Below are 26,619 nucleotides of genomic sequence, written 5' to 3'. Positions count from 1 at the left end.
CGAGCGCCTCGCCCACGGTCCTTGTTTTCTCTCCCCTCCACGGAGAGCAGTTTCCTCCGCGTCGTCCCAGGCTAGGTTAGTGTCATGGCCTCGGAAAAGCTGCACTGACCCCTCGGCTCCCTTTACACTCCCTGGGGACCTGCCTTTACTCTTTGTGCTCATTGCTGAGTCTTTTCTTATTCGTCCTTGTTTTTCTGTTTATGAGAGGTCTTCAAAAGGTCATGGAAATGTATATGAAAAAAATTTACTTGAATTTTAATTTTTTGCACTGAAATAAACTTATACTTTAATCCCATTTTCCACAAACGTTTTGAAGTCTTCCGTTATTGTCTATGTTTCACTTTAAAATGTCATCTTCATGGGAGAAGAGGACGCCTCTTCCTTCCCGCTGTGGTCCTGTATCTAGCAGTGTTCTGGTGACTAGTGTGTAGTAAGTAAATATGTGTTAAATTAATAGATAACTATTGATCACTTAATATGGGTCATTGCTTCTTTCTCTGTCTCTAATCTGATACATAAAATACCACATAACCAGGGCCAGCAGGTGGCATGGTGGTTAAGGCACTGGGCTCCCACATGACCGACTGGTTTGAATCCCAGACCTGGTGGCTTGCTTTCTCACTTTCCCTTCTCTCTCTCTTTTTTTCTGGTGCATTTTTAAAATATATTAATAATAAATGAAATTTTAAAAAAATTATTTTTAAAAATACAGCCTTCCAAAATAACAGTCTCTTCATTTTGATATCTGACATAAGCAGAGCGTTTTCCGCACGGCACCCAGGTCTCTTCCCGGGACTGTGCTTCCGTGTCCTCAGCAGCTGTATCGATGAGCTGTCAGTGAGACACATTTGTGGGTGCAGATGTGCCCTGAAACGTCATGTGAGCGTGCTTTGTGTTTTACGTGGCATGAATTCCTTTTCACTGACTCAGCCACGCGCCCCACGCCAATGTTCCAGGGCGACGAACCACAAGTAAGTGTGACGGTGGCCCCGTGAGGGTTGCTGGAGCTGGCAGCTGCTCGTGCCTAGTAACGCCGTGGCACTCTGCCTCTCTCAAGTGTCTGTGGCGACGCAGGCACAGACGCCCCCATGCTGCCCGTCACACGAGAGTACGGTGCGTTCGTAATGCACACGATGCTCGAGAGCGATACTGGGTGCTGTGTTCGTCGTACCTTTGTCACTGTTTCAAAAGACTCCTACTGATAAAAACTTGACTCTGAAGCAGCATGCTGCGTAGGTCCCCCACAGCCTCACAGACCTCATGTTCCTGCACCTCTCGATTATTCACTTTCTGGGCACTGTTCAGTCTTGTTCGGTTCATCATGACCCCAAAGCACACAACCCATTACTGATGCCAGTAAGAGACCAGAAAGAGTGGCCGACCTGGGGACTGGAGTAACAGTGACTCGGGACTGTGAAGTGGAAACAGGTTATGACTCACCAACATCGTGTGTCCCATTCTGCCATAGCTATGCCCTTGAAAAATAAGAGCAAAGCAATGGATCGTCAGAGGAGCTGCTTCGTGAAGGCAACGAGACGAGCATAAAGGAATAAGGCTGTGGGGACTTCTGATGGCCTGTCCTGGAAGGGCCGTTTCCACTGAAAACCATAAGGCTTCTTGGTTTTTCGTTTTTTGTTTTAAGATTTTTGTCAAAGGACATGTGTGCCCACTAAAGAGACAGAGAGAGGCAATGAGGCAGAAAGTGGCGCTCCTTGGGGTTTTAGGCACACACACGTGCCCAGCATGATTTTCAAGCTGCCAGGTCCAGGACTCAAACTGCAGTTGCCCATATGGGAGTCCAGTGCCTCAACCACCACGCCACCTGCTGGCCCCAAGTCTCAAGGCATCTAAAGACAGGATAATAGTCTGAAACCCTTCGTGGTCTCGCACAGTGAGAACCCTGGGCCTTGGAGTGCATCATTGTGTACACCCTGCCAGTGTGCTCCAACACACGGGCCCCGAGGGACCACGGGCGGCACAGCTCCTCCTCCAGGTGCCCTCCCATAGCGCTGTGCCAGCAGAGCGCATGAGTGCTGCTCGGAGGGTAGCGTGCCTCTCGGTTTCACCAGCTGCTCGGAGGGTAGCGTGCCTCTCGGTTTCACCAGCTGCTGACAGCCTCTCCTGCATAGTCTGTACGCACTTGTCGGTGATCTGAATCCCAGGTCGGAGTGGCGGGTGCCCTCCAGATGCATCCAGTGATTCAAGAGCTATCTTAGCTCTTAGGGCCTACTGTCTGAAGAGGACCTTTGCCCACACTGTGGTGCGACTGAGAGAACACTCACACACGTTATTCTAGAAGAATCATAGCATCGACACACCAGGAAGCTTGGACTTGGTGATGTCACCATGAGTTCCATGTGTCATTCGGCCTAGGTGTGCGGCAGGCTTCTCCACCTGGAGCTGTGCAGGTACACGCTGATGTTCGCACACCCGTGAGATCACCTGGAGAAGTGTCCCTCAGAACACGTCCCCTCACTAAGCAATACATGCCTAAGGTCACAGAGGACAGTGTGCAGTTTGACTAAGATTTGAGCTGATATGCCCTAAAATGCAATACCCGTTATTGTAGAAAGACACCTAGAACCTCGCGCAGGTCTACTACATGTAAAAGACCCGAGGCTGTTCACGTGCAAAGGCTGACATTGCTCAGACTCTCGCTGAACTTTCAGGGCTATCTTAGCCTGACCAGGAGAGGGTTCTGCCTCTACGTTGTACATTTTGGAAAATCACTGCAAACTCATCCCTGCCCCGTGTATTCTGAACTAGGATAAGATCAAAACAATTACAGTCTGGACCTTAGAAGGAAATAAATGCAGGGCTGGCAGGCGGCGAGGTGGTTAAGGACACTGGACTCCCACATGGCTGACTGGCTGACTGTGGTTCAACTCTCAGACCTGGCAGCTTGCTGTTTCACTTTCTCTCTCTCTCTCTCTCTCTCTCTGTCCGTCTCTGGGCAAATTAATATAAATAAATAAATAAAGTTAAATAAAATCTTTAAAAATTTTTTAACAATGCCTTCTCTGAACAAAAGGAGAAGGTGCTTCATCCACACCTCTTCCTGGATTTTCTTAATGGCCGGCAGCATGGATGAACTGTCAGCTACAGCAGGGACCAGGGAGGACACTAGGGAGGCACAGAGAGAGTCTGGGAAGGAGCTGGGAGCTCAGTGAGGCCCGAAGCTGCCTCCTAGTGGGAACTCTGGAGAAAACCGTGCTGTGTCTGCAAGAAGGAGGGACAGTCACATGGAGAGCAAGCATGCCTGGCCACCACGACCCACCTGCTTCATCACTGCAGGCCAGAGGGTAAGAGCCAGTCAGCCGCTGGCACTGTTTAGCCAGTCACTCTAGGTGCCTCAACATCTAGAATAAACCAGATCCAGCAGCAAAGTCACCAGGCAGTTCCAGCTCCTCTGAGGGCCAGTGTTGTGCTGCGTGCTGCAGTGGAAAACCGTAGGACCATCTCTGCCCTTACGGAGAAATGAGGGTGAGGAATCCCAGCGGTGCAGACCAGGCCTCCACCTTCTGGGCTCTCCCATGGCATGGGGAGGGCCTCTCACAGGCAGGACCGCGCCCCGTCCCTCCTGTGGTCTCTGCCTTCTGCAGGCAGCAGTGCTGGAAGTCAGTGAACAACTGACGGTTGGCCCTCGATCCCAGAAAACATTCCTTTCATGCAAGCACCTCTTCTGTAATGGGGGCTTAAGACATATCACAAACCTGCCGAGACAGACCTCTGTCCCTGGAGTCAAAGCCACATCCCCTTAGCTCCAGGCCAGTGACGCTCGCTGCACGCATCCTAAGCAGTGTTTTCACAGCTCTGCTTTGCCTTGAGGAGGTTTTCTTCTGAACAAATTTTTAGAAGGAATCATGAAATAAGTGAATTAAGAAAAGTGAGTTTGCATTAATAAAGCCAAGTAGCAAGAAGAGGAAGCATGACTTGAAATCCTTTAGGCTAATTAGTTGAGACTTTCAAATTGCTACTGAAACCTTTGAAAGCGAGGGTTCTAAACTCTTCTCTTCCTCTAATCCTCTCCTTTTTAGCTTCACTTGGGATATTACTTGCTGTAGTTTAAAATATCCGTGAACCTCTGAGACACACTTGAGCATATGGAGCTCAGTTCCCCTCTTCCTAAGTGTGGGCTGGACTTCGTGGTATCTTCCAACAACTAGAGGCCGTCCTGCCATGGGCCCAAGACTAGGTCATGGAGGTGCTGCGACCTTCTGCCCTCTCAGACCGCTAGCTCTGGAGGTAGCTCTGGAGGGAACCAGCTGCCAGTCACCCGGACACTGAGCAGCACACATCAGGGGAGCCTGGGTTCTCCCCCCGAGGCAGTGTCAGGCCTCACCGAGCTCCCGGGCTCCTTCCCACATTCTCACTTCCGCTCCTCCTCGAGCTTCCTCCCTGGGTCCCGGCTGCTCACAGGGAGAGACATCTTGTGGGGGACTCTCCGGGCTGCGTGGGGGCCAGCCAGCAGCCTAAGTGCAACCTTGTGAGGGATCCTGAGTCAGACTCTGTAGTCAATGGCGATTTTTGCTTTAGCCATTCTGCTAAGCTTCTCTAGAATCCTTACCCTCTGAGACTGTGTAGACAGTGAGTGTCTGCCGTATAAGGTGCTGCGTGTTGGGGTGATTCATTAAGCAGCAACGGGAAACTACCGTGTAGCTCTCCTCGTCACAGCCTCACTGGTTCCTACCCCATCACCATCTCCGACACGTTTCAACATGGCAAAATGGGAGCGTTCCTCTGTCACACAGAAATAATGTACTCGCTCATTCTGGGTTGGGAATCTTCTAGCTACCCCTCCTTCTAACTGGTTTTCTGCTTGTCCTCTCTGATCCCCAAGGCTGAATAAAGAAAGACCTTTACTGTGACAGTCCATGCTCACGAAGAGACGTGTCCCCTGCCCAGATCTGGTTTGGGTCATGCCTTTCTTCTGCATAGTGCCTAGACCTCCTTCATTATAAGCTTGATTGTGGGGATCCTCCTTTTTAGTTTTTTTTATTTTTTGTAGAGGTTTTGCTATAGGACACGTGTACTGGCCAGAAAGACAGAGAAAGATGGAGAGACAGAAAGTGAGAAATCACACCCCAGGGGGGATGGCCAGGCCACAATCCCTTCTCCTCCATTCTCCTCTCGGGATCTTGGGCACGCACGCATACGTGCCCAGCGTGAATTTAAGCCACCAGGTCCAGGACTTGAACCGCTGTCGACTACATGGGAGTCCAGAAACATAGCCATTATGCTAACTGCTGGTCCTGTAATTTATTATTTTTTAAGGACGTTAAGTGAGGATAGCTGAGATAGCAATGATTTTTTTTTCTTTCTTTCCTTCCCTTCTTTCTTTTTTTTTCTTTTTTTGAGATCTTTGCTATAGCATACATGTGCTCACTGGAGAGCCAGAGAGAGAGAAAACAAGAAATCACCCCCCAGGGGGAATGGCCACGCTGCAAGCCCTTCTCCTCCATTCTCCTCTCGGGATCTTGGGCAGGCCTGCACACACGCCTGGCATGAGCTGCTGAATCAGGGACTCAAACCATGGTCAGCTACGTGGAAGTTCAGCAACATGACCATTAAGCCATCTGCTAGTCCCCAGTTTTTTAATGTTTTAATTGACAAATAAAAATTGCATGTGTTTATCACGCACAGTGTGATTTTGTCTCTCTGTCCCTGGCTTAGCATAACATGGCCCAGGTCCCTCCAAATGGAAATGAAGTTCGGAACTGACTGGAGTCCCACTGTGCACATATACATGGCCTTAACCCATCACCTGCTGTAGGTGCTAGGTCAGTTCCATGGCTCAGCTGTAGGAAATATCACTGCAACAAACATGGAATACCTTGTTGACATACTGACCTTATTTCCTTTGACTGTGTACCCAGTAGTGACACTGCAGATCATACAGTGGTGGTTTTTAGTTTTGGGTTTTTGTTTGTTGGCTTATGTTTTTGTTTGTTTGTTTGTTTTTTAGATTTTTGCTATCTGGCACATGCTGGAGAGACAGAGAGATAGAAAGTGAGAAATCACCCCCTGGAGGGATGGCTACATCACAACTCCTTCTCCTCCATTCTCCTCTTGGCATTTGGGGCACACACAGATACGTCCAGCGTGAGTCTCAAGCTGCGAGGTCTAGGACTGTAATCACAGTCACGTGGGAATCCAGAGCCTTAAGCAGTACATCACCTGCTGGCCCCAAATGGTTCTTTTATAAATATTTTGAGGAACTTCCATACTGTTTTCTATAATGGTTTTACTAATTTATATTCCCACCACAATGCAAATGTTCCCTTTTCTCCCCACCTTCACCAACAATAATAGCCATTCTAACAAGAGTACGATATCTTATGGTTTTAATTTGCATTTCCCTGATTATCAGTTACGTGGAAGATCTTGTCATATGTCTAATGGTCATTTGTATCTTCTTTTATGAAATGTCTATCAGTTCCTTTGCCCACTTTTAAGTTGATTATTTTCTTACCATTCAGTTGTTTGAGTTCCCTTTGCATTTTGGACATTAAATCTTTTCTTTTTTTTTTAGAGATTTTTGCTGTAGGGCGCATGCACTCGCCAGACAGACAGAGAGAGACAGAGAGACAAAAAGTGAGAAATCACCCCCCGGGGGAATGGCCACGCTGCAATCCCTTCTCCTCCATTCTCCTCTCGGGATCTTGGGCACGCACGCACATGCACCCGGCGTGAGTTTTAAGCTACTGGGTCTGGGACGTGAACCGTGGTCGACTACGGGAGTCCAGCGACATAGCCATTACACTAACTGCCGGTCCCTGGACATTAAATCTTTATCAGATGTACAGTTTGCTAATATTTTCTCCTATTCTGTAGGTTGCCTCTTTATTTCTGCGATTGTTTCTTTTGCACCACAGAAATTTTTAGTTGGAGATTATTCCATTTGTCTATTTTTGCTTTTGTTGCATGTGCTTTGGCAGCAATATCAAAAAAATCATTGCCCATATCATTGTCATGGACACTTTCCTGTAGGTTTTCTTTTAGTAGTTTTACAGTTTCATGTCTTACCTGTAAATCTGGCCCATTTTGAGTTGACTTTTGTTTATGGCATGAGATAGGGTCACAGTCTTCTACATGTGACATTTAGCTTTCCCAGTACAATTTACTGAAGAGAGTCAACTTCCTACATTGTATACTTTTGGCATATTTGTTGAAAATCAATTAATGGTAAATATGTGGGTTTATTTCTGAGCTCTTTTTTCTATTCATTGCTCTATGAGTCTGTGTTTATGTCGAGACTGTACTGTTTTAATTACAATAGCTTTGTAGTATATTTGGAGGTCAGGTAGTCCAATGTCTTGAAAAGCATTCTAAAAATGCCTTCTAACTTTCCACTTCTATATCCTATATTAAAGGACACTGCCTTCAAGATAATTTTTCTGTCCATTCCTCTCAGCATCATTTTATGAAAAATCACAGAAAATGATGATTAATGTCATAAAAACACAGGCAATGAAAGACTTCAGTATTAACTAGTAACCCCTTGTTCAGGAAATACAGATGATTGCTATGATCTGAATGTTGCGTACCCTCAAAATTCATATGCTGAAATCTAACCCCCCAGTGATGGCAGTAAGAGGTGGCCTTTAGGAAGTGGTTAGGTCATGAGGACAGAGTCCTCATGAATGGCAAGGGAGCATTTCCCCTCCCACCAGTAAGAGAGGCCATCAGTGAGGAATGGGTCCTCAGGGAAATGAATCTGCTGGTGCCCTGACCTGGGACTTCTTAGTCCCCAGAACCGTAAATGCTTGATGTTTATAAGCCACCCAGTTCATGTCACTTTAGTTCTAGCAGTTCAAACAAACTAAAGTCTTCTTTGCTTATCTTTAAATTTAACTGGAAGATGCCATATCAAATCACACAACAGTTAAACCCTGCTCTAATGACATAAACTTAAAAATGTTTTCCATATAAAAATTTTGTTTGCACCTGAACCTATTCCCGCTGTATATACTATAGATATCATAAGGCACCTCAGAAATACTAAAGTGAGTGGAGTTGAAGGCCATGCTGGAACTGCTTTTATTAATACAGGATTATGTAAGAAACTGCTGACTTGGGTGCTCTCCTGCCAAGAAGATTATCTATCTCCACCACCTCCTCACATTTTCTTTTACTTTCTATGAGAGTATTACCTCTTTGAAGTAGGTGGAAGGGATTAATGGATTAAATACTACTTAAATCATTCTTTCTCAGAGTCAATACACCCTCCCAAAAAAGAAAATCTTCTGAAAATATATGAAAACGTTCTTTGGCAACATTGAAGGAAGCTTGAGTTTGACTGCTTACGATACAGATTTCCTAAAGCCTAACTCCTCTCAGTAGCTGACGTTCTTCCCAATCCCATGTAGATATATCGCTAACAATCAAATGCACTGAGTCCATTGAGAAACTGGCAAAAGTTCCTCCGCTTTCACATTGACCAGATTTCCTTCCATTTTAAACACAATTTGATTTCCAAAACAACATGAAACGTGGGTAAGCGTTGTCCACGTGTGGCGAGCCCCCAGAGGCAATAAAGTGTGAGGAGGTATGTGGGCTGGTGGTGGCACAGTAGGAGAACACATGACTCTGAAAGGCTGACCCAATGGGAAGGTTTCAGGTTCTTATCTGAAAACCTCCCTCCATTCAATTCTGAAGGCCTTAAGACAGGAGAGCAATGGTGTAAGACTCAATCAAGCCTCAAGGCAAGACCGTGTGGCAGCCCACACAGTCAAGCAGAGAGAAGAAATCCTCTTCTCTACCATTCTGTTCTATTCAGGCCTTAACGAGTCTAATGCCCTCCCATGTTGGGCAGGGTGATCTGCTCTACTCAGCCTTCTGCTTCAGATACTGCTCTCCTCCAGAAGCACCTCCTCCCTGTGACCCAGTCAAGCTGACACATAAAATTAGCCATCACAGACCTTAATGACGTTCCCGGAGGCCCCCAGTCCGCTCCGGAACCTCTCTCTGGGACTACCCTATAAAACGTCACAGGCCATCTTAGCACTCGGGCTTCCTCCCAGGAGTTCACGGGGCCCATCACGTCATGGTAAAGAAGGAATGGAACTCCAGAGGTGTTAAGGGACTTTCAGATGAGCACACACTGCTAATTATTGACAGGCTGGACCCAAAACCGTATTTGCACACTTCCTTGAAACTGCTGACAGAAGGAAATTCTAAAGTCAGGAAATAACTAATACTAGAAATTACTTTAACTTGAAATTTGGTTTGGAAATGTGTTTTTCTTTTCTTACCTCAGATTTCTGATTTTAGTAAGCTTCATCCTAAATTAAACTTACTTGATAGTCTTTGAAATATACCAATATATCAACCTCTGGCAAGGTCAGCTCCCTTGAATGGGCTGAGAAGACTGACGGCATGGAGCAAGAGTTAGCAGGAAGGGAAGGGGCTCCAAGATACACCTAAGAAATGGTAGTGCAGTATGTGAGCCGCACTAGGATACACCTAAAAAATGGTAGTGCAGTATGTGAGCCGCACTAGGATACACCTAAGAAATGGTAGTGCAGTATGTGAGCCGCACTAGTAGTTGGAGATTAGCTTTGATTTCCTGTGAAAAGCTGAACTGCATGGTGAAATCTGAGAATAAAGTGTTTACAGATATATCCTACCTTAGTGTCCTTGTATGAAAATAGTTCAAAGTAAAAACATCAAGTCCAATACTCAGAATATCATGGTTAACAGGCACCAGTTGCTCCCCACATCGAAAGGCTTGGATCGCCATAGGAAAAGGACAAAATGTCAAGCCTTCTATTTCTGTGTTCTCTGTGTCTCAGAAGCGGGCATGCAGGGATTTGCGGAATTAGCTGCTGACCGACTACAGATGGGAAGTAGGTGGATTGCTTTCCTTAAAAGTAAACCTAAAAACAGATTTTGTTTTCACAGAATAAATAACACCAACCTGAATACCTTTCCCCCAGTTAAACTCAGGTGTGTGTCTGGGATGGCAGTAGAGTTTTACTGAAGATTGTATACACATACAGATAGCTAACTAGGTCCCGCAGTGAAGAGCACGCACCTCACAGAGCTACAGTGAAGCCAGCTCACTCCTTCTCACCTCCCCTCTGCCCCTAGAGACGACTTCCTTCCCGAAGTGGGCCCTTGATCCTAGGACAGACACAGAACGATGTGAATCAGGTTTACGGACCACCTTGCAAATGAGATTTTAGGTTTTTTTGTTTGTCTGTTTGTTTGTTTGTTTTGAGAGATTTTCGCTATAGGGCGCGTGCGCTCGCCAGACAGACAGAGACAGAGAGACAGAAAGCGAGAAATCACCCCCAAGGGGGGATGGTCACGCCGCAATCCCTTCTCCTCCATTCTCCTCTCGGGATCTTGGGCACACACGCACATGTGCCCGGCGTGAGTTTTAAGCCACCGGGTCCGGGACGCGAACCGCGGTCGACTACGTGGGAGTCCAGCAACATAGCCATTATGCTAACTGCTGGTTTCCATTTGTGGTTGTATTTCTTAGCCTTCTTCCTAGATGTTTTTCTATCACTCTTAAGTAGTTTTCTCACCTTCGTCAGTAAATTTATTCAAGTTATCAGATTTCAACAAAACTAATTACAAAGGACAAATCACAAAACACATTTTGGGTAGATGCTAAAGGTTTAATGAAAATGATTGACTATATCATTCCATTTGCAAAATAACTCTTTCTCGTGCTCCAAAATATGGTTTGATGCTCTTTAGAACAGCCTGTCTCAGGGGGATGAGCAGCAGGAACATAGCCCCTTCCCACATTTCCACTGGGAGGTCCCAGTCGTGGCTCTAGTCAGTAGCTCTGAGGCACACTTGTCTGTGGTGTACTCATGAGCATCGGTGTGAACCCTCACCCTCAGTCTCCCCGTGCCCATTGGCCAGTGGGCATAAACAGTTACCTGTCCCGCCACAGGGCTCTGAGGACAGAGCCTGACTAATCCGACTACATCTGCATCATAGCTGTGTCCCACCCGGGTTTGGTTTTGCTTTTTACTTTTTTAAACTTTATTTATTTATTTTTATTCCTTTATTTTACATTCACGCACTGAGCATTGTCACAGCATACAGAATGTGATTTCCCACCCAGAGTGGACTGCACAGTGGCTCAGTCAGCATTATCATCCACAGATAATTTTCTGTCTCTTGTTTCACGCGTGTGTGTGTGTGCGTGTGTGTGTGTGTGTGTGTGTGTGTGTGTTTTCCCCTCTGCCATTCCCCACCCTCCTTCCCACACTCTCTGGCATCTACAGTTGTTTTCCATTCCTTTTCCCCCCACATTTTACTGATTCACAAAATATCTTAATTAATCTAACTACTTCCAATAGCAAGGTCAGCTGTATATATATACATATATATATGTATATATATATATATATGAACACATGTCTGACTTTAGGCATGAGGCTCTGAATAGAATGAATGTACTATAAAGTAGCACCTAGCTGATGCTATATAGCTTACTGCAGCCATTAAACAGGTATTTTTCAATATATTTTTTAATTTCAAGAAAAGCAGTTTTAGCTTTAAAAATGCTAAGTGAGTTTTGCTTAAAACATAAGCCAGGAGACAGGTTAGGATTCTGTTCAAACAGTAGGCGCACAGACCTGGCGGCCGGGGTCTGGTGGCAGCGGCGAGAATGCCAAGGTCTGAATAGCTGGTGTGATGGCGCCTGGTGGTTAGAAATGAGAGCAATCGAGTGACCTGTAACCCAGTACGGTTACTCCAGTTCAGAATCTTTGAACTGTTTTTTAAAAAGAACAGGAGCATTTTACATAAATCCACAAATTTATGCTGACTGCCAAGGAGCATTTGTCGCGTGACTTGAACACGCTGTCTGCTCTTTATCTCAGTCAGCACCAGTGACACCTGAATTGTTTCGGTGGTGAAATGGCTGCACCTTTTAATTATTATTTATCCATTTAATCGCTGTACATCATTTAGATTGTAAAGAGACTTTACCCAGCGTGATCTTCCTCTCGGATAGTCCAGCTGAGACTGCTATACACGTCGACAGGTAATAAACCGTACCTGTGGCCCACGAATGTCTTGCCTACTTTCTCCCCGAATCTTCTTGCCTGCACTCTCCCCCTCTCCCTCTCTCCTTCCACTTTGTCCCCAGTTTCCACTACAATTCTCAATGCTTCTATGTCCTCCACTCCCAGTCTCTACTGGGGAAATGGAGGAGAGGGTCAGGCGTGGCGCTGTGAGTGGAGGGTGCTCTCTCCCTCTGTCCACCTCTCCGTCTCTCTGGAGAGCACATGTGCCCACTGGCAGTTAAGAAATAAATAACATCTTCACAAAAGAAATCATAATGGAAATTAATAAATTCTTGAAAGTAAATCATTTAAAATGCTACAAAACAAAACTTGCAGAATTGAGATTAAATGATATTTTAAGGGTACTAGATACTCTTACATGCTTCCATTGAAAGAAAAGACTAAATATTGATAAATTAAGCAGGATCTCAAGAAATCTAAAAACTTAGAGAAAGAACATTTGCCCACAGGAAATAGGAATAGGAGAACAGTAACAGTAAGAGCAGAATTAATAAAATTTTTAAAAGATAATAGAGAACAGTAAGGCTAAATGTTTGGAAATTTTTTATAATGATTAGGAAAAATAACAAGTAAATACTGTTAGAAGAAAAAAAGCTAAACCTAAAGGTAAAACAGACTTTTAAAAGTAGTATTTAAAAAGTCAAAAGTTAACATTTTAGAGAAATGGGGACCAGCAATTAGCGTAACGGCTATGTCACTGAACTCCCATGTAGTTGACTGTGGTTTGAGTCCCGGACTTGGTGGCTTAAACTTAGGCTGGGCGCATGTGCGTGCATGCCCAAGATCCCGAGAGGAGAATGGAGGAGATGGGATTGCGGCGTGGCCATCCTCCCTGGGAGGTGATTTCTCACTTTCTGTCACTCTGTCTCTGTCTGTCTTTCTGGCAAGTGCACACACACTATAGCAAAAACCTCTCAAAAAAAATTTAGAAAAATGGAGTAATTCTTTTTTTCTTTTTTTTTGGCAATTTATGAATTGAAGTAACCTTTCCTCTAAAAATTTAGAAACCGTGCTCTGATGACCTGAGCAGAGGTTGGCTTTATAGACAGAAAATTACTGGGTTGAAAATGAAGCAAAACAGAACTGGAACAGAAAACACATTGCATTACTTTTTTACTTTCCTCCTATACGACTTGAGCGGGGAGGACCTCGTTGTCTGGTCTGTGCAGGAACCCCGCTGTTCTCTCTTCGTTTCCCAGGTAGGGTAAACCTCTTAGCATGGCTGGCATGACAGGCGGCTTTACTAAGAATGTTCCCACCTGGTTTGGTCTGTTGGCGCCTAAGCTCAGATGCTCAGTCCAAATAAGCAGGCTCTGTCAAAGCATGTTTAACACCATTAAATGAATGGAATCAAATAAGTTTCCCCACAAACTTGAGAAAGTTTAACAAATTTTCTAAAACCAGCAATATGTATGTGCAAGAAAAAAATGTTCAGCCTCACTAGTGGCTCCTTCAGCAAAGAACTTTTTAAAATCATACTTTTTTCTGTAGAAGGAGTTACATGATATTTCTGAAAGGCGAGTTCACCATACATGTCAAAATTTCAAACACTTGTGCTTTTGGACCCAGGAATTCCTTAATAATCTTAGTGAAATAATCAACATGTGCATAAAAATACACACCTGAGGGTAATTGAGAGTTTTATAACAGTATAATGGAAGTGCAGTGTGTGATAGTAAATCTATGTACCAGGGCACTGTGGGTCATTAAAATTATATAGTGGTTGGTATTTATTGACATGTAAATATATCCATAATGAAAATAATAAAAGGTTATAAAGCCACATAGTAAGATTCCATTTTCTCAAAATAAAATAATTATCATAATGAACACTTATTGAGCATGTATTATGTCCTAGACACTCTGCTGTCCATAAGAATTATAAAATGTACCCCTCACAACCACTCTATGAGGGTGGTATTTTTAACTCCTTTTTAAAACATTTTATTTATTATTATTTTTTAATTTGTCATGAGAGAGAGAGAGGGAAAGCAAGGCTCCAGGTCTGGAACTTGAACTGTGCTTAGCCATGTGGGAGTCCAGCACCCCAACCGTCCACCAAACCCTCAACTCCTTATTATAGATTAGAAAACCAGAGCTCAGAGAGGAAGTGACTGCCCTTGCGTTCAGAATTAACGAGCAGTGGTTTTACACGTCAACCAAAGGGGAAAACCCGAAGTAAGATGTGCCGAAGTTCTCTCAGCAACTAGACACAAGCACTAAACGTAGTAGGCCATTTTATTGTTTTATAATTGCCTACAAAGAGGAATACTACATTATTTAAACAACAGAAAAAAAATTTATAAAAATATGCCGAACTAAAACAAATCCCTAAAGGAAATGAAATTTTGGATGTTTTAGGAAATCTCTATGTTCTTAATCCCAGTTAAATCCATTTTAAAGATTTGTGTAATCTCTAATTGAAATCTGCTTTAATCCTTCTACTCCCTGCCATCTGGAGGGTTATGGTAACAGGCCCGGGACCGTCCCTGTATGAAGCTAGACCATGTTTACCGTTGATTTCCATTAAACACTTAGTTAAAATGTGGGACTACAACTAGCTCTGGACACGATCTTCTACTTACTCGAATGTATGACGACACGGCTTCGATGCAGCCACGGACCGCCCGGTCTCTCCCGAGTCAGCAGTGTCCTTCGGGTTCCAACCACCCTTTTAGAAAGAAATCACACACCCCGTCTCCGAGAGAAAAGGGAAGGCTGCCCTGCCTCGTCCTCGTGGAGCTCGGGAGGCTGCCATGTGCTCTGCCCAGTGCAGCGCCATCGCCTCACACGTCAGACAGGACAGGGCGACACCACCACCCACTCCGGTGTGACTCCTCACAATTCACAGAAAATGTCCCTCACACCTGAGAAGAAGAAAATGCAGTTTTATGTGGGTGACCGCACACCCCTGGGGGTGCCCCAAGGCAGGAGTCTGTCTTCTGACATCTGGTCCAGAACTTTCCAGCACCCAAAGGAATCGCCGTGACCATGAACTGCTGTAGTGGGAAGCATCTTGTAGCCCAAGAACATATTGCAGACCTAAGGTCTAGAGTTGTTTTTTTTTTTTCTTTTTGAGAGGTTTTTGCTATAGGGCACGTGCACTTGCCAGGAAGAGAGAGACAGAAAGCAAGAAATCACCCCCAAAGGGGTTGGCCATGCCGCAATTCCTTCTCCATTCTCCTCTCAGGATCGTGGCCATGCATGCACCCAGCGTGAGTTTAAGCCACCAGGTCCAGGACTTGAACCATGGTCAACTCGTGGGAGTCCAGCGACATAGCCATTATGCCGACTGCTGGTCCCAGCTCTAGAGTTTAATACATGTAGAATTTATGTAAAATACACGACTTACTCTCTGCCTGATTTTCTATAGATAAACTTTCTAACTTATTTTTTTAAGAATCAAAATTAACAAGAAAATATATTCATCTAGATTTTTAGAGCTTATTTAAAATGAGGCATAGTTCTCTGAATACGAGCTGTCAGAGATTGTCCAGAGCTCCCAGGCCACTGGAATCTACCCTGTTTTTCTGGACTATTCTGATGGTGGTGGAGAGTGGAAGTGGGGACTGGGGTCCTGCAGTCCCGCACTAATCTCAGCTCTGCACTGACCAGCCACTGTCCGTGTCCTTGTACAGGGACATGGGAGTCATGCGTGTAGCCTGTGAGGAGGTGACCATCCATGTCCTTGTACAGGGACATGGGAGTCATGCGTGTAGCCTGTGAGGAGGTGACCATCCGTGTCCTTGTACAGGGACATGGGAGTCATGCGCGTAGCCTGTGAGGAGGTGACCATCCGTGTCCTTGTACAGGGACATGGGAGTCATGCGTGTAGCCTGTGAGGAGGTGACCATCCGTGTCGTTGGTGTCCTTGTACAGGGACATGGGAGTCATGCATGTAGCCTGTGAGGAGGTGACCATCCGTGTCGTTGGTGTCCTTGTACAGGGACATGGGAGTCATGCATGTAGCCGGTGAGGAGGTGGATGTGGCAGGGTTTGAGGATGGGCGCATGCCAGACACGAGAGTCACTGGGCGTGTATTTGCTGAGCACCGACCTGGACTGGGGCTCGGCTCTGATTGTGTTTACTGGGCAGAGTGGGAGGGTGAATGCAGGAGAAACCCATTCACCTTCTGCTGCCCGGGTCGGTCCCCGTGTCCGTCCCCTGTGGCCGCTGTAACCGAGCACTCCCACTACGTGAATGTGCTGTCTTGCAGTTCTGGAGGCTGGAAGCCTGAGCCACACTCCTCGGCTGTGGCAGTGAGCTCTAGTCTCTGCCTCCCTCATCACAGAGCGCATTCCTCTCCATGTCTGCGTCCAAAGCTGTGTCCTTCTGAGGACACGTCCCACACAGGGGTCCTCAGAAAGTCCATAGAAAGTGTACACCGCGGAAAGAACTATGCATAGTGTCTCTGTTTTTGTTTTTCTCTAAAATAAACTCATGTTTTCTCTTTTTCTCCCCATTTTCTGAAGTACATTCACATGGCCTTAGGACACCCCTCAGAACTCCAAGTATATCTGGTTACATCTGCAGAGACCCTCATCCCGAATACGGTCATATTCACAGGTTCTGGGGTCACGCCTTCAACATACCATTCTGGGGGCTGTAATTTCACCTGTAATCGTTCCATCGCTTTTCGGTCACTCTAAGATTTAGGGGGGAAAAAGGTGTCCCAGCTACTTTCCATGTCAGGAACAGTGTTGTTTCAATAACTGAGCTATCCAGGGACCAGCAGACAGCGTGACAGTTACATCACTGGACTCCCATGTAGTCAGCCGTGGTTTGAGTCCCAGACCCGGCAGCCTAAAACTCACACTGGGCACGTGTGCATGTGTGCGTATTTGTGTGTGTGTTTGCATGTGCATGTGTGCGTGTGTGTGCATATATCGCTTATTTTGCGAGGCTGTGTAGATAGCACGGTTGGCAGACACGTACGGTCTCACTGTCTTCTCGTTCATTCTTTCGGAACTGTAGCCCGTCTGACTCTGACGGAGCCCCACTCCCCCACTGTAGCTCGCGTCCTTCCTGACAGAGGCTGAGAGCGTTTCATTGACCTTGATTTCTAAGCAGAATGAACTTGGATTGTCTCAGAAAATTACGTGAAAAGAGACAAACAGAAGGCTTTGTTCTCCGCCCTCTTCCCCTGGAGAGAATCTTTGCCAAGCAACAGCATCGATCCTTAGAGCTAAGAACACGTGAGACGCAGAGAAAGATGGGAACAAGGTTGCGCCAATAGAAAGCACACTAGTGGGAATTAGATGTGAGCTCGGGTCCCAGATCTTCTAGTAACGAGCTGTTGACCTTGGGGACGTCACTTGTGAAGATCAAATAAGTTACAATATTTTAATTGTTTAAATTACGCATATTCCCAAGGACAATATCATTGCTTTTGCGAGAGGCAATGCAGTTTCTTCACTAGATCCTCTCGTTTGCACTAAGCCTCTTGGGTCCACCCTTCCCTCCCATTCCCGCTGCAGTCCCCAGTTCAGACCACATGAGTGCCATGACCTCCTCTTTAGCCCCTCACCTCACCTCCATGGTGCATCCCCCCGAGGGGCTGGAGCAGGTGTCCCTGAGGTCTCTCCACTCTGCTGTGACAGCCAGATGCACAAGACAATAAACAGGGCAGGAAACACGGCTTTCCTCCCTCGACTCTGCCCACAGCCTTAGCTCAGCTAGACCGGGGTCTGCTGTAACAGCTAGAGGTAGGATGGGCAGATAAATAGCTAGGCGGGCAGATGGGGATACGAGGCACACGGAGGGAAGACAGGAAAAGCCGGTGGGTGAGATGAGACTTCCAGCCAGTCCAGTTTCATGAACTCCACAAGCAATCGTGCTCGCTGTCCCATGGAGCAGAGTGGCGCACGCGTGTTTGCTCGGTCCAGGCTCTACTGCACTTCGCACACACGGCTCAGAACGAGACCGTCTGGCCTCTGTCACTGTAGCTCTCAGATGTGCTTCAGCCTCGGGGGCTCGCTGCAGCCTCCAACACGGGTCAGCACGCTACCCTGGCTCGCTGGGCGGCTCTCCTCTGGTCCCGGACCCTACTCACACACTCCCTGCCCGTTCCCTGCTCACGCTCCGTGGAGTGCACCTGGGAGCTCACCCATCTCCCATCCCCGGCGCCTCCAGGGTGACTCCAAAATCCACACCTGCTGAGACTAAACCCACGGCAACCCACTCGACGTCCGCGCCTGAGCACACCAAGAGGACCGCGGGCAGGACACGTCAGGTCCGAGCGCCTCCCGTGGCCTGCTTCCCCTGTCCAGTCCACTTCAGGGGCACGTTCCCACGAGGGGCAGCTCGTGTCCTCCCCTCCCGTCTCTCCTTTCTGTCTCTCCGATGTAATCGAATGCCAGGTCCGACAGAGTCTGTTAAGTATCTCTCAGGTCCCCATTCTCTCTGTCTCTGCCACCGTCATCCTCCTGGTCACCACCATCTCTCTCTCTCCTCTTTTTCTTTTCTATTTTAATTGCAACAGGGAGACAAGACAGAGAAGGAGAGGGAGAAAGCGTACCCCCATGGGGAGAGGCCATGCTGTAGTCCCTTCTCTGTTTCTCCATCCTGTCAGGATTCAAGGTACAGATGCACCAGCACCTGGTGTGTTTCTCAAGCCGCTGGGGCTGGAATTTCAATCAGTCGGCCATGTGGAAGACGTCAGACCACGTAGGTCCGTGAGACGCGATTAGTACGACGTGCTGCTGCTTCTTGGGCTTCCTGCCAGAAGCGACTGGACTAGTTCATTTTTCTTTAAGTACTCTGGGATGATGGGTGCTATTTCCACAGAATGGCGTGAGCATCAGAGCAAATTCAAGGCCTTCGTCACTGAGGAACATGCTACAGAGGGAGTTGCTTCTAAATGAAGCCTCTGGGGCCTTTCCCAGCACCCAGGAGAAGAGTGGGAGGGCAGGCAGCCACTCCTGGGCACCCCGCCACAGCAGGTGCTCACTACCCTCTAAGTCAGGTGCCCGATGCTGGCACTCGGTTCTCACGGCAGCCCTCCCGTGTGAGTGTCACTTCCACTGTAATGTGGGAAAACCGAGGCGCAGAAAGATTTGGTAACTTGCTCCAAGCCACACGCCAGCAAGTGTCGGAGCTGAGACCCTAACCGTGTCTAACCTCGGGACGCCTGCTCTAGCCACTGCCCCATCCCGAGGCAGTGTTTGGGGCTCTTAGCTCTGCCGGCCTTGACCCACCCACAGAGCTGAACAGTCCTAGTCGCCAGGAAACCATCCCTGTAGTACAGGGTTCAAGTTGTTTTAAGAGCAACCACCTTAAGAGAAATTAAAAAGCTGGGGGAAGAAAGGTCAGAAACTACTAGACTAATAAAAATTGTTTTCATTTTTCATCTTTCCTCCAGTTTTTGTCTATTCTGTGCAATAATTACATGTGGTTCCAAAGGCCATCGAAGTTGCTGGTTGCTACTGAAAGGGTAAATGCATCAAATGAGCTGTCTTCTCAAAACATACAATTACTTTAATTCTTCCCCCCACATCCTGAGTTTCATTTCCCTTTCTGGAACAAAAAATGACAACAGAATCCTGAAGATTCTGACTCACACAGTGGGTGTGAGGGCCATGCTGGGAAACTGGAGAGGTCTCATCAAAACAGCTGTCATACACTCCTCTCCTAGAGAGCTGGTCCAGGATACACAGAAATTACCCAAAGTGCTCTGTTTCTGCAGAACTTTACTTATACCCAGTTTTCTATGTATTTCAAGAGAACGCTACACACCCGCCCCCGAGTTCAAGGCAGAATGCAGCTAGGACTGAGGCTCACGTGCCCCCTAGTGGACAGTATATGAGGATCCTAAGCCCTGCAGTGAGGAACCTGGTTTTTTATGACATTTTATATAACTTCATTTATTTATTTTTAATTTGACCGGAGAGGGACAGAGTGAGAGAGAGAGGAAAAGTGAGAAAGCAAGCCACCAGGTCCAGGACTCGAACCGTGGCCAGCCATGTGGGAGCCTAGCGCCCTTCCCCACAATGCCTCCCCTTCGTTGGGGTCCTGCACAGCTGTGACTATGGCCAGGCTGAGCACGGTCCTGGACAGCCACACCCTCAACCAGTGCCAAACTCTTAGCGAGAGACGGGGGAGTGAGCACACAGCCACCCTGCCGGCCTGGAGCACTAGCAGGGAGCAATGCCCACACCGGCCTGCGCGTAACCTCCTCCAGCAAAAACTGTCTCCTGGAAAATGCCTAACCCGTACTGGCATGGTGGTCTTCATTCCTTCCGCACATGTGAAGTGGACTGGTTTTATGTGTGTGTGCACACGCACACGTATATGTGAACATGTGCTGTGTGAGTGCGTGTGTGTGAGTGTGCATGTGCGAGTGTGAGCATGTGTGTGAGCATGCATACGTGTGTGGCTGTGGGTACATGTGAGTGTGCATGTGTGTGTGCGTGTGTGTGAGAGCGTGCGTACGTATGAGTGTGCGTGTGTGAGCGTGAATGCGCACATGCACGTCTGGGTTTAGATTCAGTGACATTTAATCAATAAATGTCTAAAGAGTTGAAAAGAACCAGATTCCCACATAATCTCACATTGAGCCGCCCTTTCCCTGCACGACCAGGGTCTTCCTAACAGTGTCTCGGTGTTAACCCAGGGTGGCTGACAGGTGGGTATGGGCCAGGTGGTGCTGCAGGGGTGGTTGACGGGGGTGCAGCCGGTTGGCACTGCAGGGGTGGCTGACAGGGGGGTGTGGGATGCACAGCACAGCAGGGGTGGCTGACGGGGGTGCAGCGGGGCGGCACTGCAGGAGTGACTGACAGGGGGTGCGGGACGAGCAGCACTGCAGCAGCAACAGAGGGCTGTGCAGCACGCGGCCCACATGGGAAGGTCCTGACTCACTCCCTGTGCACGCCAGGAGCATGCATGTGCGCCCATGATCTGGGCTGGCTGAGGCGGGGGGTCGTGGGGTGAAGACCTGTCAGGCACCTTTCTCTCTCCCTCCCCATCTCCTCTCACAGACAAAACAAATTAACTTTTTAAAAAGACTGATTCATTGGAACTGATTAGAAACTTAAAATTCTCTGTTTCTAAAATAAATTGCTATTTTCCTACCACTTGTATTTTAATGTAGTAAGTAATTTTGCCCTGATTCTTACAGAAATGTTTATTTTCTGGGCCATCCAGTGGCGTGGTGGTGAAGGAAGCTGGCCCCCACACAGCTACTGTCCCGTTCGCGTCCTGAGCCTGGCAGTTTGGGAACACCCTGGCCATGCCTGCAGCTCCCAAACGGAGGGTGGCCCAGGACAGAGCGGACCATGCGTGATCATTCCCCACGGGGAGTGCTTGCTCTCCTTTTTTCTCTCTCCCCTTGTCTCTCTCCAGTGAGCACACATGGTCTCTGACAAGTGTATTTTTAATTTTTTTCAGATTTTACAATAAAAAAGTAAAGGGGGACCAGCAGTTAGCGTAATGGCTGTCACTGGACTCCCACGTAGTCGACCGCAATTCACGTCCTGGACCCGGTGGCTTAAACTCACGCCGGGCATGCATGCCTGCCCAAGATCCCGAGAGGAGAATGGAGGAGAAGGGATTGCGGCGTGACCATCCCCCCTGAGGGGTGATTTCTCACTTTCTGTCTCTCTGTCTCTCTCTGTCTGTCTGGCTGTCTGGCGAGCGCACGCACCCTATAGCAAAAACCTCTCCAAAAAAAAAAAAAGGAAAGGAAAAATGTCAAATATACTTTTATGAAAATACAATCTCGGGGAATAAGGAACAGGTGAGAAGCCCCCTCTCACTCACACACAGCGATCTTTTGCTAAGAACTCCCTCTCTCCTGACTCCGAATCAGAATGTCTAAAGTGACCTCCACCTCATGACCCAGTCTCTCGCTTTACAGGCAGGGAGCCAAGGCACAGGTAGGCTGCGTGAGCTGCTCAAGGTCACAGAGCCCTGCACATCTGTCTCCTTCCAGTCACCGACAGAAACGTGGGGCAGCAGGCGTGCACATGGAGAGATTGTTCTCTTGTGGGGTGACTGAAGAAAAAGTCATGGCGGAACTGAAATGGAAAAGACAGTGGTTTTTTTGGGTTTTTTAAAAAGCAAATCTTGGGACCAACAGTTGGCATAATGACTATGTCGCTGGACTCCCATGTAGTCGACCATGATTCAAGTCCCGAACCCGCTGGCTTAAACACGTGTGCGTGCGTGCCCAAGATCCCAAGAGGGGAATGGAGGAGAAGGGATTGTGGCGTGGCCAACCCCCAGGGGGCGATTTCTCTCTTTCTCTCTGTCTCTCTCTTCTTCTTGGTGAGCACACATGCCCTATAGCAAAAACCTCTCCAAAAAAAGAAAAAGAAAAAGAAAACTTATATATCTGTAAAGTAACACATACTAACAATAAAACTTTTTGGAAATGCTGGTAAGTACAGAGATGAGGAAAGAATCAGTCATAATTCCCTCCCAGAAAAGCAGTGCTCTTGGTGTATTTCTTTACAGCTTTTTTTTCCTGGAACGTAATTGGCGTTTTTCTATTATTTCAATTATATTACTTATCAAGGAACATTATAATTCAAGGACTATTCAATGTTAGAATCATCTCCTTGTAACACCATTTTAATTGCCACATAACAGTCCATTGAAGAGCCTTTGTCATAATTTGCCTAACCTTGTTCTTGTTTTGAGCAGTTAGGTGGAAGGGAAGGATTTAAACAGGCTGGTAAGGTGCCGTCTAGGAGAGTGGGTATCTATAGCAAAGTAAAACATAGAAATGCTCACAGTGTGTATGTTCAAGCTTTGAGGTTGGGGTGATTTTTGTTTCACTCTTTAGGTTTTTCTCAAAGGCACAAAAATGCTAACAAGAACACCTAGTTTTTGTACATCTACCATGTGTTTTATGCCACAAACTCATTTTCTCATTTAGTTGTCATAACAACTGACAGAAAGCTCTAATGTACCTCCATTTCAGAGGTAAGGCAGCGGGTCGCGCAGAGGTAGGGGACTTGCAGTGAGGGGGCGGGGTTCGACCCCAGGCCTGTCGGAGGAGAATCTGCTGGCCTTGACTGCCGTGACGCGTGCCTCACACGTGTTCTGACATACTGCTGGGGTCCGTAGGAGGTCCCAGAGCGGTAGGACGGCCAGCCCCAAAGCCTCCGTGGTTAAGGGGACAGACCCCCATGGCTGAGCATGACTCAAATCTCCGCCCCAGTGGCTTGGACAGCACACCAATGTGTGTGCAAGGGCCCAGGCCCCGCCGGGTGGGGAACCAGCACCCCTCAGACGCCTTCTCCCTCCTTTCATCTGTGTCTCTCTCAGGCAAGTACACTGCTCTCTGGCAATTAAGAAAAAGGAATGGAAATATTAATAAATGGAAAATAATAGCTTGTTTCTTACGTAAGCGTGTGACGTGTTACCTGTAGGGCATAAAGAACAGTCTAGGGACCAACGGTTGGCGTGGCAGTCAAACACGGCCCTCTGTGAGGCAGGCCAGCATGTGTGACCCCGGTCCCCGGCTAGGACTTCCCGAGGTGCGGCCGCGCTCCAGAGCTGGCTGATGCTGGGTGGGACACAACACGGGCTGGGGGCGGCCATTCTCTGTCTCTCTCTCAGCCTCCATTTATCTAAGGAGGGAGGGAGGGAGAAAGAAAATGACCAAACATCCCAGTTCAGTTCAGCTAAGAAAATCATCCTTAAATGAAATCCCCTTAGTCATATCTAAAATGCTTAAAATTCAAATAAGTTACAGGTATCTCTAAAATTTATTTACTACAGGGGGAAAAAGCAGTGTTAATTGCAGCTACGTGTGTTAAGTGTGGATTCTAAGACTGGATGAAAATTATTATGCTAAAAATAATCCCCTGTAATTAAATGAAAACTGCTCTGCACACTTTAATTAGTGAGCAGTAACTTCTTTTAGGTGGTAACAGTAAGTCCTGTCTCGTTAAACGAGCGCCCCAGGCCCCTCAGCTTCCAGTCTTACTGGGAGCAGGGGCGGCCCCACGTCCTTCTGAACTCCCAGCAGGAGCCCCACTCCCTCCTCAGGGCACTCCTCACTGCAGACTCCAGGGACTCACCAGGACGGGATGCACCTGCCTGAGCCAGCAGGTGGGTCACTGCCCTCGAGCAGCACCCAGGGACTTAGGAAAGCCAGGAAACAAAATCTACTTGGAGTTCTCGTCATTTCTAATCCAAGAAGTTAAACCTGCATCCTCAAACATCTGTTTATGAGAATGGACCCCCTTAATTTTCTCCAAACCCCTCGGCATCTATTAATATTCAGAGTCACGGTGGTTTTTGAAGCAGGCCAGCCCCGTAGCCTAGGAGTGAAGGGAGACAGATCCCACATGGCTGGCCACAGTTTGAATCCTGGATGTGGCAGGTTGACAACACCGAGCACTTGTGCGTCATGTGCCCAGAATCCTGTGGGACAGAGGAGCGCTTGAGGGCATCTGCGCTCGGTGGGGCTCCCCTCTGTCTTCCTGCTTTCTGACTCTGATGAGCTCGCATACCCTCTGATAAAAAAGGGGGAGGAGGGAGATCATTTTTCTTTTTTGTTGCTGTTTTTAGCCTCACTGTTTAATTATAAAAGCACACTTTACCCATCAGGAAGCTTAGACAGCGCTGCAGTGTAGAGGCAGGAAGACAACACGATGGCCCCTTCCATCAAAGGCAGGTCTGTTAACGCAGACGTGGACCTCTTCCTCCTACCTAACGGTCACTTTTACAAATTCAGGACCATCTGTTCGTACAATTTGGTTTTCTACTAGAAAGATCCAGTAAAAAACATTTTTAATTTTATTTCTGAACTTTCTCTTGATACCCAGTGGCCACTCCGTGCACCCCTAGCATCTCAGAACAGATCAAAATGCCTCCTGCCAAGGCCTTCACTGAGGGGAGGCTGCCAGCAAAGGGAACAGGACCCACATCCGTGGTTCCCCTGGGAAAGGTCGGGACTCCTAGTACTTAGCAGTTAGGGTTAGCCACACCGGCCCGAGAACTTGTACTCAATAGAAACGAGGTGATGGCTGCCTTCCAGGGCAGACTCGAAGACAAGTGCTTACTCTGAGATACCCACCACCCAGGAGGAGCTAAACTCCAAGTCTGGTTGGCAGTGTGTGGACAAGTCCCGGGACTCTGAGTCATGGAGACTGAGCTTCAGACTCGAGTGTTTAAGGAGTACCCATTTTACATCCGTTTGTGTCCTTTAAGATAAAGGGAACAAAGGGTTTACAAGTGTCTCCCCCCAAACTGGAGGGTATCCTGTACTGGGCTGGAAATCCGGAAGGTTCATGCAGCCCCAGGAAGCAAGGGCAGCATGTCTACCTCCCTGTCTGTTACGATAATGTGGTTTCCACACATTCTTCTCTTTATGTCCCTGCTCCCTGGGGACCAGAGGGCAAGCCAGCGGCCCCTGTCACACCCGCCATCATTCTCCAAGGTCAGGCCAGTTAGCCTGCGAATACTCGAGCGCCAGTCTCCCCCCATCAGAACCCACCACGCTCCATGTCTCCCCGCCCCCTGGAAAGTTCCCAGCCCAAAGATTCTCGAAGATACTTGCTCCTTCCTCCTCCTCCAGAGCCACCTCATGTCCTCCCAGCTCTTGCAGAAAACCTCTGCTTCAGTCTGGGAACACACACCTCCCCTGACGTAAAGGACAATGAATGTCCTGGTTTCCTTTATGAAAGACACTTGGGACATTTTTATCAAAAATACACAAAGTAATCGTTTCCGAAAGATCACCCTACCATAGAAAGACCTAAGGAGGATCCAGTCGGTTCACATCCAGAGCCAGAGCCCCTCGCCGAGCACCTGGAGGCCGCGTTGGCCATGAGCTGATGCGCGTGGGGTTCCGGTTCCAGCTCCGAGGCTGAGCTTCCACACTGGAACCCTCGAGGCTCAGCACTTGGTCGAGAGGAGGGCCGACTCGCGTTCCTCTCCCTGATCCGTAGCCACCTGCCTTCGGAGCCCCACAGAGGTCGCTACAATCCTCTCATCCTCGGGGCAAATCTGGAGGGCACCTTTTGCAAAACGGGTGCCTCGTCCCGACTTGCACGGTGAATTAGGGCTTTAGCCAACTGGCATAGATGATGCTAGCCCTCAGAGAGACCTTGCTTCCTGCTGGAGGAGGCCAGATGAGTCCACCAGCGCTCTGACCACACAGCCCACCTTCTCCCAGGGAGTGGCTGATGTGGCCAGTCCCACGGTCCTCGTCAGCACCCGTCTCCCGGGATAAGCCGTGTGGTGCAGCCTGTTCTTAAGTGCATCTCTTCATCTTTCCTGCCTTCTAGTCCGATACAGAGTTTTGGGACAAGATGCAAGCAGAATGGGAAGAGATGGCCCGGAGGAACTGGATATCCGAGAACCAGGAAGCCCAGAACCAGGTCACGGTCTCAGCCAGCGAGAAGGTAAGCGACTCCGTTCTCACGCCGGTCCATTTCTCTTTGCATCCTACTGTGTCGAGTGGTCAAGAGTTAAAAGTCCAAGAAAGGAAAGGACGGTGTAAGGTCGAGCTGCCCAGGAGGCAATTCTGATGGATGGAGACGGTGTGGCCATGGCCCGTGGAGCAGCCGCTCTGGAGTGCAGGGCTCTTTCTGTCAGTGTACAGACGGCC

General features: G+C 47.8%; 1 protein-coding gene across 2 annotated transcripts in view; it reads left to right on the top strand.

Moving 5' to 3' along the window:
- PEX5L (peroxisomal biogenesis factor 5 like) overlaps window positions 1-26,619 on the top strand; it is a 127,541-nt gene that overhangs the window by 83,275 nt on the left and 17,647 nt on the right. For both annotated transcript variants that reach the window (XM_006162736.2, XM_006162734.3), the window contains one exon: window positions 26,297-26,413. In XM_006162736.2, coding sequence (XP_006162798.1) covers window positions 26,297-26,413 — 117 coding nt within the window. The remainder of the gene's footprint in view (window positions 1-26,296; window positions 26,414-26,619) is intronic.

This window comes from Tupaia chinensis, unplaced genomic scaffold, assembly GCF_000334495.1.
Source record: "Tupaia chinensis unplaced genomic scaffold, TupChi_1.0 Scaffold140400_1, whole genome shotgun sequence".
Taxonomy (NCBI): Eukaryota; Metazoa; Chordata; class Mammalia; order Scandentia; family Tupaiidae; genus Tupaia; species Tupaia belangeri.
Note: the sequence above shows the minus strand (reverse complement) of the source record. Positions and strands in the feature narration are given on the sequence as shown.